The sequence below is a fragment of the Cannabis sativa genome, chromosome 1 (genome assembly GCF_029168945.1).
Source record: "Cannabis sativa cultivar Pink pepper isolate KNU-18-1 chromosome 1, ASM2916894v1, whole genome shotgun sequence".
NCBI classification, from domain to species: Eukaryota; Viridiplantae; Streptophyta; class Magnoliopsida; order Rosales; family Cannabaceae; genus Cannabis; species Cannabis sativa.
Window position 1 is genome coordinate 30,059,660 of NC_083601.1, and position 18,303 is coordinate 30,077,962.

An 18,303-nucleotide genomic window follows, 5' to 3' on the forward strand; every position below is an offset into this window, starting at 1 on the left:
GTTTATGTATAAGTTCTTGCAGTCTCATTTGAACTGATTGTTGAGAAAACCAAAGTTGATACATTGAGAAACAACATAGCGAACAGCAAGAGCTTCCACCTGAATCCAAGCGGTTGAGGCAATTAGCAGGTAGTTTTCCTCCTTAAAATATATATATTTATGTTGCAAATTTTTTAAATAGAAAATTTTAAAATGGAGTATTTATTAATGATGGTCTGATTCAATTAAGTGCCACATTCAATGTGTTAAATTTAACACTATTTTTAATGTCATCAAATCTGAAAGTATTACATTTAAAAAAAAAAAATCTCAAACTATACTACACAAATTAAGAATGAAATTCAAACATATAAAAGAGATAGAAAATCTAACCAATATAAGTATCTATAGATAATATACTCATATTAATTAACTCATACATGCACTAGAAATGTCCTTAGCCCATAAGAAACTTTCTTAAAAGAAGTTAGAAATCATCAATCAACCGAAAATTTTTATATTATGTATCTATATAATCGTGAACATTAAGTGCAAGTTTCTTTCATAGATTCTACCCTCGAATGGTGGCCTATTTCAATGTAAGGTTATTCCTCATAACAACTGTCCTATTTGTGATTATGGGGTGATTCTAATTCACATGAAATTTTTTAGTGTCCCTGGACTCAAGGAATTTGAACTTTATTAGATTACCCTTTCCTTCACGAGACGAAAGAAAATTTATCTTTTAAGCAAGTAATAAGCTATGCTAATGAGATTGTGGAGAATAATCCTTTTGAAAGATTAATTATTATTTCATGGACTATATGGACGGAGAGAAATAAGATGACTCATGGTGATCCTCAAAACACCTTAAGCAAATAATTGGTTGGATCTCAAGTTTCTGTGACTCTGTTGATTTAACGAAAGAGCTAGTAAAGAAAAGTTTGGCTATGAGTGAGGATGGGGTTTCTAACTACTCTCCTTCTCAAAGGGATCCTTTCACAATCAATGGATCCACTTTGCTGGTAGATGCAGCTGTCTTAAAGGAATCTAAAGTTATTTGGTGTGGGAGCTATTATTATGTCAGCAAATCATACAATTTTGGCTGCATTAAGCAAACCATTACGAGATTAGTATTGTAGTTTAATTTAAAGGTTTTTATTTCATATAGTAAACAATAGTGTTTCTAAAAGTTTGAGGTTTTTGACAATTTAATTACACTGCACTAAGGACTAGTACTAACCAAAGGATTCTAAGTACAACAATATGGATTATGTGTGTCTCCTTGCTCAGTTTGTACACGAATTATAACTTTGTTAGTTACTAACCAAAGTGTAGGACTTTGGTTAGTAGGGGGTGTTTAGTTTTGTTTTCTTTTATTATTTTACTATAATTTTAGATCTGTGTTAGAAGGGTTTTATTTGAGTGTTTAGTATTGTTACTACTTTTCTCTAATTTGTGAATAATAGGTTTTCCTGCGTGTAATAATGTTGTTTTGTTTGTTTGTTGTTTGATTCTTTACAGGTAGTATTATTGTTTTTCAAGCTGAAACTTTTGCCCTGCTGACTGGACTAAATTGGGCTCATTCGTGTGGGATTCCCCTAGAAGCGGTTAAATCTGATTCTCTCTCCGTAGTTATGGCCATCAATAACAGGAAGGTTTTTGCTAATGAGATGGGCGTGCTGTTAGAGGATGTCATAGCCTTATTGTCTAAATTTCCGATGGCAGTTTTGTCTCATGTGTCCTGCAAAGATAACACTGCGGCCCATGGATTGACTAAACATGCCCTTAGGCTAGACAATGAGTTATGCTGGTTTGAAGAGGTTCCAGCACCGATTGTTGAAGTCTTCTCGGGAATGTCCTAATGTGATTCAGATCACATTTTTCAGAAAAAAAAAAAAGAGAAAACTTTCAAATCAATTTTTTCCAATTAATAGCTGATCATATCTTCAACAATTAGTACGCGAATAAAAACAATACGATTGGATAAAACGATATGATTTTATTTCATTAAAACATTCTATATTTGACTTATTTTCTTAAAATAAAAAATAAAAAAATAATAAATATTTGTATTGTTTTGATTATTAATTAAAATTGATTTTTAAAAAAGATTATTTTATAAACAGACAAAAATAACGAAAAACGTACAAAAAATACAGTTTAATAAAATTTTAAATAGTTTTATGATTTTTATAATTTTATTTACAGAAAATACCGTCTTTTCATGTTGTAGTTATTTTCGTGTTGTTTACATAAAAATCGTAAAAATATATAATTTTTTTTTGTATATATAATTATCCCATTTAAAAGATAGAAAAAATATATTTGAATATTTGAGGATTATATGACTAAAAAGTTTAACAATATTAATGATATTCATATTTGTTCGTATTAATTTATATAATATAAAGTACAAAATGAAAAATCTATCTAAATAAAAATAAAGTATAAATTGTAAAAGAATTCATTGTCAAAAAAAAAAAAAAATTGTAAAAGAATTCTTTTTATTTAAAAGATAAAATAATTTAATATTAAAAAATAACTTAATTCTAATTCATTAAGATACACCTTTTTTTTACATCCTAATTCTATTCGAAGAAAATTAAAGATATTAGTACTTTGAGACATCCTAATTCTATTCGAAGAAAATTAAAGATGTTAGTACTTTGAGATTATAAATAGTCCAACAAGTGTTAAAAAAAATAATACAACCCGAAAGCCTAAAGATTTCTTAAATCTATTCGAAGAAGTCTGATCGATCCCAGTCTTAAAGAAATCACTCAAACTCAACTACTAACAGGTATGTTTTTTCGATTTATTTTATAACTTTAAAAGAGCTGAAAACATAATTTAACAAATATATTAATTTTGTTTCGTGAAGAAACCTCTTTATTTATATTCATTGATTTATATAATTGAAGTGCATTGACTGGTAGTTATAGTTAGGAGAGTTTTACCTTGTGGAGTTTTGCTTTGGTGGGCAGTTTACTTATATTTTGTCAAGAAAAATTGATTTTATTTATATAAAATTAAAAATTTATTTTATAAAAAAATAAAATATAAATTTATAAAAAGGAGGAATCGTTTATTAAACAGAAATTATACGACAATTTCTTCATTGGAAGTGGATGTGGTGAGCCCTTAGACCACGTCTCCATCGGAGTAAACTTTCAGACAATCTCTTTTCTTGCCGACGAAGCAATCTTTCCCCTTTCTATCTCTGCAATTTTCTTCATCGATCTCTTTGTCTTTTCTCGGTTAGTCATTTCCTTCATTATTTAGTGAAAAAAGTCTAGGATCTTCTCTTATTTCGATCGATGTTTGAGAAATTTCCTCCTTTGTCGTTTAGCAAACGAATCGGAAAGAGCTATTGTTTTCTATTTGGTGGGGTTGCTTGTATTGGCCTTTATATTTCTTCTTTCTCATTTAGATTCTGTTTGGTTGCTAAGAATAATGATGGGGAATTCAATTTCTAAATTTTCTTTTTCTTTGTTTTGACCTGTTGAGGTTTATCTTAAGAGTTGAAAAATTGTAGATATCAACTCAAATCGGTACTGAGTTTATTAGCTTTAGTGAATTGTTGGACTAATTAATTACTTGTAAAGACTTTAAATGTTAGGTTCGAGGATTAGCTCTTTGAAACATGCAATTTATGCTTCTTTTGCTTAAATCTAGTGGCGATTTACTCTAAATCTGTAATTTGATTACCGAATTTATTTTTGTTTTTGGGTTGTTCTTTCGGTCTAATTTCATAAATTTCTTCAGTTTTAATTTTTGATGCATTAATGTTGCATTTTTTTAGGAGCCGTGAACGAATTTGGTGAATTCCAAAGATGAGTGAAAGAGGGTTAATATATAGCTTTGTTGCAAAAGGACATGTTGTTTTGGCAGAACACACATCTTTCTCCGGCAACTTTAGTACCATTGCCGTTCAGTGCTTGCAGAAGCTTCCTTCCAATAGCAGCAAGTACACATATTCGTGTGATGGATACACCTTCAACTTCCTAATTGACAATGCATTTGGTAATGATTTTTTTTTTCTTCAGGTTACCTTGAAATTGTTCACATTTATAGCAGCATGAATGGTTGAAAATAATTCTCTGGGTTTGCAGTTTTTCTCGTTGTTGCAGATGAATCAACTGGGAGGAGCACCCCTTTTGTGTTTCTAGAACGAGTAAAGGAAGATTTTAGACAGCGATATGGTATGAGCATTAATGATGAAGGGCCACATCCTCTTGCTGATGATGACGATGATGATGACTTGTTCGAAGACCGATTTAGCATCGCCTACAATCTTGATAGAGAGTTTGGGTGTGTATTTTCTTACTACTGCAAAAATAATAGTTTTTCTTTCTTGCAATGCTTTATCAGTACATATAATGTACTTTATTTTGACAGGCCAAAGCTCAAGGAGCACATGCAATATTGTATGGAACATCCAGAAGAAATGAGTAAGCTTTCCAAATTGAAGGCTCAAATCACTGAGGTCAAGGGTATTATGATGGACAATATTGAGAAGGTATATCCATGTGCTTTTAATTCATCCAGAGAATCAGAATTATTAGGGAGATAGATAAGTAGGCTGTTCCTGCATTACTTGATTTTGACTATGAATTTGGATTCGCAAAATGCAAGTCTTTCCTTTTAACTTTGTCTTTTCTTAGAGCCGTGAACTAACACATGATGCAGTCAACTTTATCAACTATAGTCTTAATTTTAACATTGTTAGAAGGGTTCTCACTAGGTTAGCAACATATCTGGTATGCATTTGAGAAGATTGTGAAAGGCCTTCTCATATTTATATTATTCTCTCTCTCTCTCTCTCTCTCTCTCTCTCTCTCTCTCTCTCTCTCTCTCTCTCTCTCTCTCTCTCTCTCTCTCTCTCGTGATGGGTGGGTAGACTAGATTCATGGTTTAGTCCCATTTAGTTTGTTTTGATTCCAAATTAGTCATGATAATCTGAGTCCACAAGTCATAAGCTTGGGTTTTCTATTTCCCATCTCATATGTTTTAGTAAGATAGGAGGATTCAGTTTTTATGGATAGAATTCCCAATCAAGTTTTGGGAGATTCTTTCATATGTATGAAGAGTATACTCTTTTGAACTATTGTATGCACTGTCTTTTATCACAACGTGACTATCTTCTGCTACAGAAATAATTGAGAAAAGTGGCGTAGTAGTGTGTCTTGATAGGCTTTTCTTTGTCTGTGTGAGATATACTTAGATAGAGACGGCGAGATATTGTTGAGATAAATATGCACCAAAATAACAACAAAAACACCCTATAAACTTATAATTATATATATTTTTTGACAAAACCTTATTAACATATTTGTAAAGCTTATCTAGGTATTGTCTTACAATAGCTCATATTTAGCTTTCCCAAACATTAAGGTGGTGTGGTTATGTATGGATGTCTTCTCTCTGATGCAGAAATACTTGAGCATGCAGCTTGTCTTGCACAGTTTTATTTTTCTTATCATTGTTCTAGAAAGGGAAAGTGCTCTTTGGAGCTATAGTAAATGTTATCTTTCATACAGACCCACAACATTGCATTCATTTTTATTGATATTCTTGTAAGAACTTATAATCCACGGATCTCTATTTATTTGCATCTGGATAATAGCACACTGCGCTTAACTTTACATCTAGCTAATACTGGAATAGTACATTGTACATTGTGGAAAATATGAAATCCCGGCTATGATATTGGCCGAGCTTGTGAAAGGCTTAGAACCGTTCATTGTGTTCTGAGCCTGAATTTTAGGGGATAATTAAAACACATTTCGATAGTTTTCATTTCTTTTGTTTGGAAATGAACAAACAAGAGATTTTGTTAAGTAGGAATTAGATTCCTTTTATTTTTAGAGTATTTAGAACTTTTACATGTAGATTTCACTTTTAGAGTATTTAGAACATTTACACATAGATTTCACTTGGAAAAGTGAAAAGTTTGTGAATTATATTTTCACTTCCAATTTACTTATATATATCCAATGTAAGAAAAAAATTCTTGGGTTTTCTTTTCCTCTCCCCTCACAATTTTTTTTTCCATGGTAAAATCATAGCTCCAAACAAGGAAAGCTTCAGGGAATTCATGTTTTGTTCACCTTAATGGATATTTAATTATTATGAAACAAATATAAGAATTTGGCCTTGATTTTTAAGGTAGAGTGGTGAGATGAAATGGCATTGCTTTGCTTAGAAGTTTGATCCTTCGTTCCTTCCTCCTCTTCTTTATTTCCCCTTTTTAAGCAATCTTAGTATATTAAAAATATTTTTGGTTTATAATTTTTACTTGAAGGTCTAGTTACTTCTACTGTCATGGGCAAGAACCCCCATATCATTTTTTATGGAAAAAATTAAATTATATTCGTAAATGCTCAAAAGGGTACCGAGATAGTTAGAATTTACATGAACATACCCATAATAGTGAATATAGGGATTTTGCTTGATGATTAAAAAAGAGAAAGAAGGTGTTTTACTGTGTTTGAAGAATGGCATCTGTCATTTTGGCTGATATGTGTGGCATTCAAAACTAGGATAAAAATTATAGTAAGACCAGTTTGTGCATTACTAACTGATATATGGCGACCAACCTAACTTTTGGCTGCAGGTTTTGGACCGTGGTGAAAGGATCGAAATTCTGGTCGACAAGACTGAAAACTTGCAGTTCCAGGTAATTACATGCTTTTTGATTTAGTAGTTCAGAAGGAATAAATATACTTACAGTTGATGTAATATGCTAACATGAACTTCTGCACTTGAATCCAGGCTGACAGCTTCCAAAGGCAAGGAAGGCAATTGCGACGGAAAATGTGGCTACAAAACCTCCAAATGAAGCTGATGATTGCAGGAGCAGTACTTGTATTGATCGTGATACTGTGGGTTATTGCATGTGGAGGTTTCCAATGTTGATGATCGCTGGACAAAGCAAATGCTGGAACTTTATTATAATGTTTTTTTTAGCCGTTTCTTTTTTATTTTGATCTCATGTTTTTAGCCGTTTTCCATTACTTGGTGGTGTACAAAGCGTTTCTTATGTATCATGTACATTGAAACTCTCCAGTCTTTGCCAAAGTCTAGAAACATATAACATGTTCAACCATGTAATTAGAAAAACACTAGTACCCTACTACTACTTAGCCTTATTTACTTGTTGTTATGTGCTTATGTTTTTATTTGCAAAGGAAAAAATCTTGAGCCCCTTCTCATCTTTTGCACAAGAGAATAAAATTGGCTGTCTTTTTTCTTTCTTTTTTATCCCCTTAAAAAAATGTCTCCATGAATGAGAAAGTTTCAACAAGGGTAACGTGTCAAAATGACGTGGAGAAATGGATGGGGACCTCCACATGTGTGAGTTGGCCTCATAGGAAAGGGGTCCCCGCACGTGACGTCCTTGTCATGGAGGAGAGAGAGCCACCACAACACCCACTTTTTCTTCTCTCTTTTCTCACTGCTTAACGGCTAGTTAGCCATTTTCAACAATTTTGTTAGGAATATTTTAAACTACTACAAAGCATTACATTACCGTTGAGAAAGAACTCCAAAATTTCTTTTTATTATGGAAACATTACTTCATACGGTAAATGTCATCTTTTTTTAATCTTAAATTTTTCGCTTACTATAAATGACTCGGATTTTTTTTTATAGGTCTTATCTTAAATACATCATTATAAAGCAAGCACCAAAAATAAAAATGATTAATATGATTGATAATAGGAGTGGCACATAGATTGTTTCAAAGACCACAAAATGGCATCAACTAACACTGAAACCAAAGGACAAAATTTCCTTTTTAAAAAATAATTTGTATTGGATTTTGTAATTAAGATTAGGTTAGTTTCATTATTTTAAGCAATTTATAATTAAAAATGATAATGACTTAATAATTGAAGCAAACATGGTAACTTGATCTTTCATGATACCACCATAACTCAGATACCAAACATTAAAAGATTTATCATTATTGTTTTTGTTGTATAACTATTTGGGTTTGGTTGGAAGTTATCCTTTCTTTATTCCCTTAATTAACTATTTTTATTTTTTATTTATTTATAATCTATTTTTTTTTCTTAGCCATAAAATAGGATGTTAGATTGTTGACTAAACACACATACAGGTGTAAACAAGAGAGACAAAACAAAAGAAGTAGAAAAATCTGAATAGAAGAGGAGCGTAGTTTTACTATACTAGCCAGCTACTACATAAAACAAGGAGACCACTGTAAAACCCTGTTCTGTGCTCCACCATATTAGTCCACCCAAAAGGGAGGGAATTTCTCTCTCTTCTCTCTTACTACTGCCAACTTCCGGATCAGTCTCTTTTTCCAATCTCTTCTATTACAAGCAATTATTCATCATTATTTTACTTCTTCATCTTTCTCTTCCTAGTTCCTCCTCCTCTGTCATATATAAATAAATAACCGAAAAAGTTTTCTTCTTTCAGTTTCACTCTTCCTCACCAAACCCATCCATTGGACTGCCTTCCTCCGGTTACCGGAGACCGCCTTAACCGGACAGAATCCCCTTTAACGGCTGAGTAGAATAGACTAAAGTCAAAGTAAGTAATTTTTTTTCCAAATGGGTTGCTTCAATCTTCATCTTCGTGTCGTTTTCTTCAAGGCTTCTTAACTTTATCCATTCAATCTTACTGTAGATGAAAAGTATTACGCTCCCAAGGAAGAAAAAAAAAAATCCCATCTTTCCTTTTGTAACTAACAAAACGATTTTTTTTTCCATATATTATACATACCCGAAAGCTCAAAAGGCTTTCTTTTACTTGGTTTGATGTATTTTACGCTTCTCAACCAACTGGATTTAGCTAATTTGGTCCCATTGTTGTTTTTTTGTTCTTTCTTCAGATCTCCAGCATTTTGTCGTACAGATGGGGAACTGTTTCGCCAAGCCGAAGAAACTTTCGTCTCCGGTAATGGCGCCGGTTTCAGTTTCGGTTCCGGTAACGTTGGCTAAACCGAAGAAAAAATCTACGGCGGAGATCGTTCCCCACGACCACCACTCGACAGTCCGGCTCTACGGCACGCCCATCAGCTCCCACACGGCTTACATCCGGTTCGCATTGCAACACAAGGGAGTCCCGGTCCGGTTCACCCCATCGATCTCCGACCCGCCCTTAATTGAAGTCGGGTCGGAGCGGGTTTCGGGTTCCCGTGAGTCTCTTCTCCAATACATTGAGTCAAAGTTCCCTAATCCGCCGCTGGCCGTTAAAAAGTGTAACGGCGAGGATGCGAAGCCGTGGGTAGTGACTTTAACGGCGTTACAGCACAGGAGCATGACGTGGCACGTGGAGAGGCTTTTGAGGTGGTCAGAGGACCTGGGGGCGCGTGGGGGAAAGAAGAGAGGCGGCTGTGGTGGAGGAATCGACCCGCGCGTGGGGACTCCGAAAATGGAAGTGAAGAAATTTAACAGGAGCTACTCTCAGTTGCTGGAGTTGATGCTTGAACACGCTCAGATGGAGGAAAGAGTCCTCTTTCCAATTCTCAACTCCGCCGATCCAGGTTTGCATTTTCATTCTTATTATTTTACTTTTATTTTAATTTTTAACCAAAACCATTTTAGTATAATTATTTTCATTTTTCTGTTTTTTTCATCAATTTTATTATAGTAAAAAAATAGTTTAGATTGGATTTTTTTTTTCCAGTGATTTTTGTGTAGGATGGAATGCAATCTCTCTATATTGATTCAATGATTTTTCTTGTGATTTTAATGATTTGTGTTTAACAGTAATTAAAAATCTGCCATGGAAATTTAATGAGTATAAATGAAATTGATTTGGATTTTTTTTTTATTGTGCGTGTGTATGCCATAATTAAGGTCATGTTTGGTATGAAACATTTATTATTGTATTTATTAAATCTTGTGTGTTAAGCAAGGAATTCATTTGGTATTTTGGATGAGGATAGGGTATAGGATTATGCTATTATTGGGTTTATAAAGAGACAGTATTATTTCCAATGTTTTGTTGTTATGTAAAATGTTAATTGTGTTGATTTGTTTTTAAGGAAAGCTGTTACACAAGTTTACTTAACTTTTGTCTAAGTTTATATTCTAATAAGAAAAAGAAAGAAGAAAAATACTTAATGATTACTTTGGATGAACCATCTTTTTTTTAGTGTTATGGAAAGAGGTCGCCTCTCTATGAAGCAACCCTTTTTGTGTTTTTGGAGAATATTGTGTAGCCTATAAAGCTGACAATGATGATGATGATAATGATGGCAGGAATATGTAAAGCTGCAAATGAGGAACATGCTAGGCACCTACCTATTATGAATGGCATCAAAGAAGATATAAAATCCATTGGAGTTTTGGACAATGGCAGCCCTGCCTATCTAGAAGCTTTCTCCAACCTTTCTAAACGCCTCAAAGCACTGCTGGTGATAACACCAAACTCTCTTATATAAAAGTGAATATGGTACTGTTGATTTATACATCACATCGTTGTTTTTAACTAACAATGCTTTATTGGGGCTAAAACTAACAGGAACACTGCAAAGAGCACTTTGTGGAGGAGGAAATACAAGTACTTCCCTACATAGAGGCAACGGAACTGAGCAAACCGAAGCAGCGGAGAGTGCTAGAGCAGTCGCTGGATGTGATGCAAGGGACTCACTCGCGCTTGTTCAACTTTTTCCTAGAAGGGCTTCTTCCTCTCGACGCAATGCAGTACTTGGACTTGGTTGCCATGTGTCACGACGAAGAACGAATGTCCTCCATGCTTCAGATGATCGAGGAGACTAATAATCTATGATTGAAATTGCAGAGATGAGTTGCTGTGTTCTGTTTTTGCTTATGTTAATACACAGTGAGTGAGTCTCTCCTAAAATCACTGACTTAACAAGACATGTTATGGGTTCTTTTCACTGCTTTCTTAGCCAATGTGAGCTCCATTTTCTAGTTTGATTCTGCAAATTGTGGTCAATGCACAAGCAGAAGGGTCCATAAAGAGGAGCATGTGTGAACTGAAGAGGAGATGTTTTTTACTATTACTTTTTTTTTTCTTTCCTTAAAAACAATATTAGTTCAGTGTGCATTGTAAATATATTAGTACTTGGATCAACTTGTAACAAAAATTTGTGCTGTTTTGATATTAAGAGAAATAAGAGTGAAAAATGAGACTTTTGTTGTGATCGTTTGTTTCTAACCAAAATAGTTATAAATGAATAAGAATTTTTTGTAGGAGTCACGTGAGAGTGACATATCTCCTGAGATGGCATTGTTTAAAGCACATTAACCAATATGATTTGATCTCTCATTGTGATAATATATACACATAAAATAAAAGAAATAATATCAGAGACCAATTATTATGGAGTTCAGATATTTGATTGGAAGATGCATAAAAGTTCACATGGCTTGCAGAGTTTGCAGGGTAAGTTCAGCCACTTGTTAATATGAATCAACATTTTTTTAGTATTAAAAATGATTAAGAAAAGAGTGGAAATGAGATGAACATGGTGTGTGGGGGGTGGTGTCCTCTTTTGTATGTTTTAAATTTATGAGAAAGGGGTAAATAAATGAATGACTTAAACTTCCAATAGATTGTGGAAAATGACATTCACTTGAAGGAGGGTTTGCTGGGTTTCTGTCTAAAAGAAATGAGGGCCCCAAAAACCGATTATAATAAAAATTAAAAATAGTACTAAATGCAAAGAAAATAAAATACTACTAGAAGCCACTTACTGCCATTATCAGGATAGAAACTAATTAAAGTCAAATGGGAAATCATGGTAAGTATGAAGGAGCCATAAGTACTTGTTGAATAATTCCACACTACTTTCATTTCCCTTCAACTATTCACATGAGTCCCAAGTAGTGCTTTAAAATATGGCTGGACTTTTTGCCACATGAAATTGACACGAGTTTGGAAGGCACGAACACAATTAGGCATGAAAAAATATAGGTTTAAACATGATACGGTACGATGCTACAAATTAGCACGATACGACACGAAAAGTATGTCCTTAAGCACAATACGACATGAGAAGCATGAAAGACACGACACGTAAACACGAATATACTAACCCGAAAGACACGACACACGACAAACCTAAAAAGACACGACATATTATAAAACTTTATAATAATAATAATAATAATAATAATAATAATAATAATAATAATAATAATAATATGTAAAAATTTATTAATTTATTTATAGGGTGATATTAAAATTTAAGTATTTATATGTAAATATTCAAACTTTAATGATACTAATAAATTTTTTTATATGATCATCTGTAAAATATTGTTAAAAAATTATATAATATAACTAAAGCTATAAAATATGCATATATTATATTTTAGTAATTGTAAAAATAATGAAAAAATAAAGCACGAATTTAAGCACAAATATGAAAACGAGATGCCCTATTTAAGAAATACAGATCGCCACGAATAAAACATGATACGAATCCGAGCACAACACTAAAATACTAGGCTTAAAGTATCGACACAACACGACACAATTTATATTTTTTGTAGCACGACACGACACATTTTTTGAAAAACATGAATAATTATAGGTCAAACTAGCAAGATACGCACAAACTTACAGTCCTAGTCACTTGTTTTATGTAGAGAGTTCATGATTTGAGTATTCTTTGTTAGATAAATTAACAATTAACCCAAGATCTATTTGTATATAACATAGAACACAATAATAAGATATAATAATTAGGTATGTGTACCTGATTGATCCATAGCAATTATCTCTGTTTGATCCACAGCAGTTACTCTAATTTGATAGTGCAATACTATCAACTAAGTCTTCCTCCCTAGATCTCTAAATCGAAGCTTATTTATCCGATTATCAAAAGGTATACAATTGTGATGAGACAATATGTATTTATAGAGTTAGGGAGGAGGACTTAGCTACAAAACCCTACTGGCCGGGCTCGCTCATCAAAGGCTTCAAATAACTAGAAAAGCCCACACTTCTGCTTCACCTAGACTTTACTCACAGATGCTAAGCCCATTAACAATTGATCACCAATAACATGGGCTAACACAGCAAAGAACTATCCAATCAACCCAAGTTTTAATAAAACCAATAAAATTTAATGTAAGCCCAAATAAAAGTCTAACATTCTCCCACTTGGGCTACATTGATTTTAATACATATATATTATATATCAAAATAATTTTGTTTGAAAACGACTCATGGGTTGAACAACAGGAAAACATTTGTGGCCACTTTAAAAAATGATAGTTCTTCGATAAAGATCTCAACATACCTATTCAATTTAACCTTTGATAATGAACTATGACAATCATATTGTTTTTAACTCAACAAAAGACATTCATAATCACAAATACCAAAGTATTAAATCGACATGGTCAATAAGTCTAAAAGAAAGGTGGTAAGGAATTATGTTCAACATGTGATCAATTTAAAATAACATAATATCCTTATCGGTTCTCAATTTCATCGATACCGTGATGCTTAATAAATAAGCGTTGAAATTAAACATACACTACTTAATAAATAAGTAAGTGTCACTAAACTTGCTTAAAAAATTAAGCCAACAAAATATCATTGTCTTTTAGTAAATATACTTAAAATACAATGATCACAACAAGATATGAACTACATGCTTTCAATTCAATTATTCTCGAGAATATAACAAAGCCTAACTGAAAGCATAAACATCCAATAATCAAAAAAGTATTGGCCCACAAAGTAGTTCATAACATCAACAAGTAAATTACATATAAATGTAATCTCAAAAGATAAAGCAAGAAACTCCCACTAACCCAAAGGAGCAAAAGATTATAAAATGCCTATATCAAAAACATGTTTATCAAACAATATGGCACTTAATCCTTTGGTTAGAGGATCTGCAAACAACAACTTGGTCTCTCAATATTCTATCACAATGTCTCCTTTCTTAACCAAGTCTTTAATAGTGAGATACTTTATTTCCTTATATTTGGAAGCACTACTAATCTCATTATTCTTTGAAAAGAAAACAACAATACTATTATCACAATAGATTAGTATAGGAGAGGAAATAGGATCAACTAATCGTATCTCTAAAATCAAATTCTTTAACCATAAAGCTTGCAAAGATGCCCCATAACATGCAACAAATTTAACATACATAGTAGATGATACGATTAAAGTCTATTTAACACTTTTTCAAGAAATAGCAGCACCAACAAAAGTGAAAATATAGCCAGAAGTTGACTTTAAATCATCTACATAACCACCAAAATCTGAATCTGAATAACCAACAACTTAAAGATTGTTGACATGCTTATACACAAGCATAAAACTCTTTGTTCTTTGCAAATATCTCAAAACTTTATTGGCTGCAACCCAACGATCATGGTCAGGATCAGATAAATATCTCCCAAGAACATCGACCATGAAAGCAATGTCAGGTCTAGTGCAAACCTAAGCATACATCAAACTCCCTACTACATTTGCATATGGGATATTCTTCATTGCTTCTCTTTTTAAGTCGTTCTTGGGACAATGTTGCTTAGTAAATTTGTCCCTTTCAAAATAAGAACGAATCAGCTTTACACAAATCCATGTTGAACCTTTTGAGCACACGATTATTGTAAGCTTCTTGAGGTAAGCCAAGAAATTTTCAATTCTTATCATGATAAATCTCAATCTCCAAAACTAAAGATGTCTCTCCAAGATTTTTCATATCAAAATTGGTAGTATTTAAAACTTTTGGTCTCATTTAGTAATGACAAATCACTGCTGGCAAGTAAAATATCATCTACATAAAGAACAAGAAAAAATATGATGACTCCCACTGATCTCCATATAAATACACTAGTCAAACTTGCTCTCGATGAAACCCAACAATGTCACAACCTTATCAAACTTCAAGTACCACTGGTGAGATGCTTGTTTGAGACAATAAATAGATCATTTCAATTTGCAAACTAAATTGTCATTTCTATTTTCCTCGAAGCCTTCAGGTTGAGACATATAGACTTCCTCATTCAATTCTCCATTCAGAAAAGCAGTTTTAACATCCATTTGATGCAACTCTAAATCAAAATGCGCAACTAAGGCCATAATAATTCTGAATGAATCTTTAGTGGAAACAGGTGAGAAAGTTTCAGTGTAATCAATACCTTCTCTTTGAGTAAAGCCTTTAGCCACTAAACGCGCTTTAAACCTTTCAATCTGTCCCTTTTTATCCCTTTTAGCCTTTAAAATCCACTTACAACCTATTGGTTTAAAACCATCAGGTAATAAAACTAGCTCCCATACACCATTTTTCTTCATGGAGTCGATCTCATCATCCGTAGCTGCTAACCATTTTGAAGATTGTGGACTATTAAGGGCTTCACTATAAGTGAGAGGTTCCACAAAATGACCAAGATCACATTCACCTTCTCCAAGGTAAATAAATTTATCATCACACCTTATTGACATCTTTTGTCTTTGAGATCTCCATATAGGAGGTACTTCTGGAATAACCTCTATTTATTGACCATCATTTTGAATGACATATTCCACAATTAGATTTCTCTGATAACAAGACCCTCATCAACAACAAAACCTTCTTCAATAATAGGTTCCTCATCAATAGTAGGACCCTCGTCATCTTGGATAGTAGGAGCAATATATTCATCAGCAATGGGAGCGTTATCAACTAGAGTAAGAATAAGACTGCTATTATTATTATCTCTTGAAAAAGACATAGGAATAAAAATTCCTTTAGATGACTCCCCCATTTCAAGAGATGGTGAATGTATATTTTCAGCAACATCAAAATTTAGCAGTCTGAGATTCAACAATTCACGTACCACGAGTAAGACAGGAAAAGCGATAGCCTTTTGAGTGCATTGGATAACAAATGAAATAACAACGATTTGTTCTCGAATCTAACTTTTCAAATTAGGATCATAAATCTTTACTTCAGCTGGACAACCCCATACACGAAGATGATTCAGACTAGGCTTCCGCCCAGTCCACAACTTAAAAGGATTTTGGGAACAGATTTACTGGGAACACGATTTATAATATAAGTTGCAGTCATGAGTGCTTCACCTCATAAAAACTCTGGAAGATTTGTTCTACTCATCATACTTCTAACCATATCCATGAGAGTGCTTTCAGCAACGCCATTTTTCTCAGTGAACCTGACATATTGTATTGAGAAACTACACAATATTCTGGAAAATATTCAGCAAAAGGCCTCATGTGTTGTTTAGATTCTGAATAACAACCAGAATATTTTCCTCCGCATCTGAAAGAACAACTTTGATGACTCTTCCTAATTATTTCTGAAGAACCTTTCGAAAGATTTTAACTTTATCAAGAGCGTTGGATTGTCTCTGATCAGGTAGGTGAGGCCATAAGAAGAAAAAACATCGATAAAAGTTATAAAATACTTGTTGCTGCACAACGTGTTGGAATAAGGTTTACTGATGTTAGTGTGGATAATCTCTTATAAAGAGTGACTATAGTGAGCAGTCTGCTTTCTTATTTTAGTCAATTTTTCACAAGTACAATCAGCACAAGTATCACAACCAGAAACATCAACAGGAGAAAGAATTTTAGCTAGAAGTAATCGATCAATTCTTTCTTTAGAAATATGACCCGATTTATCGTGCCAGAATAATAAGGATGTTATCTTAATATAAGATTTCTTATCCACAATATTCACAATATTGAAAAAGGAAGCTAAGGAAGTCAATGATAATTTGAAATATCAGAGTAAAAACAGTTTCCAATTATTCGGAGTCAAACATAATGTCAACACTATAATTGGCAAAACGAAAAGAAAATTATTGTTAATTAAAAGCGGAAGCGAAACTGAATTACTTTAAAAGTAGGAATCAATAAAGTACTGTTCAAAACAATCTGAACACTAAACTGTAATTCAAGAATTAAGGTGCCAACGTAAATAACGTCAACTCCAATATAAGTGTCCACTGTAAGCATTGACTCCCTCTCACTTGGCTTTCTGAGATCCCTTAGCCCCTGGTTGTGGTTGCTTCTTTTCATATTTTCTTTATCCTTTGTTGGGCTTGAGTTGAGAAACAAAGTGAGAAGATTCATTCTTCTCATTCTATTAGCTTGCTTGTTTCAGCTACACACTGAGAAATAAGGTCACTAACACTCCATGCTTTATTATAAGTGTTTAGGCAGTCTTGATAAAGCTAAAAGAGGTAGCGAGTTCATGAAGAACTTAAAAATGGTGTAAAAGTCGGGAAGAGGAATATTATGTTCTTTCAACTCGAACTGAACATGAATAATTTTCAGAATAAAATCTCGCACTCCTTTGATTTTTCATACTTAATGGTTGTCATTTCATCCATAAGATGTCCAACTTTAGCGATTTCACTAGTGTGAAATAGTTTTTCTACTACTTTGAAAAACTCATTAGCATTTGTGGTGTTTGGCAAACCACCAAAAGATGTTCAGGAATTAAACGTTTCATAGCAATGAGACTAAGATGATTTGAATTTTTCCAATGTGCATGAAGAATTTTTTGGGCAACAATTCTGATATAAGATCAGCAGATTTTTCTTCTCGAAGGCATAAGTCCAAATCTATTATGCCTAAAGCAATTTTCACATCTCGTTTCTATGTCTTAAAGTTGAAGCATTCAGAATTCAGATGAAAACGTTATTAATGTTCGCAGAAAGGAGACCGAAAAATCCAAAAAATTAAAACTTGAATAAGCAATATGAGCAATGCATTAGAAAATATTGTAGAGTCAACTGGTTATTATAAACTCCCCTTTGGGGTGAGAATATAACACACACATGATCTACCTTCATGAAGTTAACAACAAAGAAAAAATACATATCATTTAAGAATTTTATTACCTTTGGGCAAATAAATTTCTTAAAAATATGTATTAATTCAAGCAAAAAATAATAATAAATTTATATATTTAAATTATTACCTTTGGGCAAATAATTAAAATATACACATTTAATATTAACTCACTTCATGGAATGTGAACTAATATATATAACTACTACCTTTGGGCAAGTAATTACACATATAGCCAACCAAAATAAATATTTTCTATAACATATGAAATTTGGTGATAAAATAATCATTAAAAATTTAATAATTTTCAACCAAATTTCTAAAAAGTTATATATAAATTGCATGTAATATATTGATAATAAAAAAAAAGTGTCCACCATAACACATTATTTTTACATCAAACAATCAAGTTTTAAAATTTTAGAACAACAAATAATTAAAAGATGTGAAACAAAGAATATTGGTGGAGATTATATAGTCAATATAAATCAAATAAGAGAGTGACTATGCCTGATGGAACGAGAAGAAACCCAAAAAATTTTCTAT

The 18,303-nt window shown here is 32.7% G+C and overlaps 2 protein-coding genes across 5 annotated transcripts; both read left to right on the forward strand.

Annotated features, from left to right (window-relative positions):
• Positions 1 to 2,577: 2,577 nt before the first annotated feature.
• Positions 2,578 to 7,238, forward strand: LOC115705781 (vesicle-associated membrane protein 727). 4 transcript variants are annotated; one of them, XM_030633221.2, is made up of 6 exons: positions 2,578 to 2,782; positions 3,785 to 4,005; positions 4,095 to 4,293; positions 4,381 to 4,501; positions 6,599 to 6,661; positions 6,757 to 7,238. In XM_030633221.2, exons 2-6 carry the CDS (start codon positions 3,816 to 3,818, stop codon positions 6,898 to 6,900), a joined length of 717 nt encoding a protein of 238 aa, XP_030489081.1. In that variant the 5' UTR covers positions 2,578 to 2,782; positions 3,785 to 3,815; the 3' UTR covers positions 6,901 to 7,238. The 4 variants fall into 4 exon arrangements, with proteins under 4 accessions (XP_030489081.1, XP_030489082.1, XP_030489080.1 ...); XM_030633222.2 differs by lacking the exon at positions 2,578 to 2,782 and adding an exon at positions 3,067 to 3,366; XM_030633220.2 differs by lacking the exon at positions 2,578 to 2,782 and adding an exon at positions 3,069 to 3,239.
• Positions 7,239 to 8,097: 859 nt separating this feature from the next.
• LOC115705761 (uncharacterized) lies at positions 8,098 to 11,128 on the forward strand. Its single transcript, XM_030633191.2, has 4 exons — positions 8,098 to 8,544; positions 8,846 to 9,499; positions 10,221 to 10,375; positions 10,483 to 11,128. Exons 2-4 carry the CDS (start codon positions 8,869 to 8,871, stop codon positions 10,747 to 10,749), a joined length of 1,053 nt encoding a protein of 350 aa, XP_030489051.2. The 5' UTR covers positions 8,098 to 8,544; positions 8,846 to 8,868; the 3' UTR covers positions 10,750 to 11,128.
• Positions 11,129 to 18,303: the final 7,175 nt, after the last annotated feature.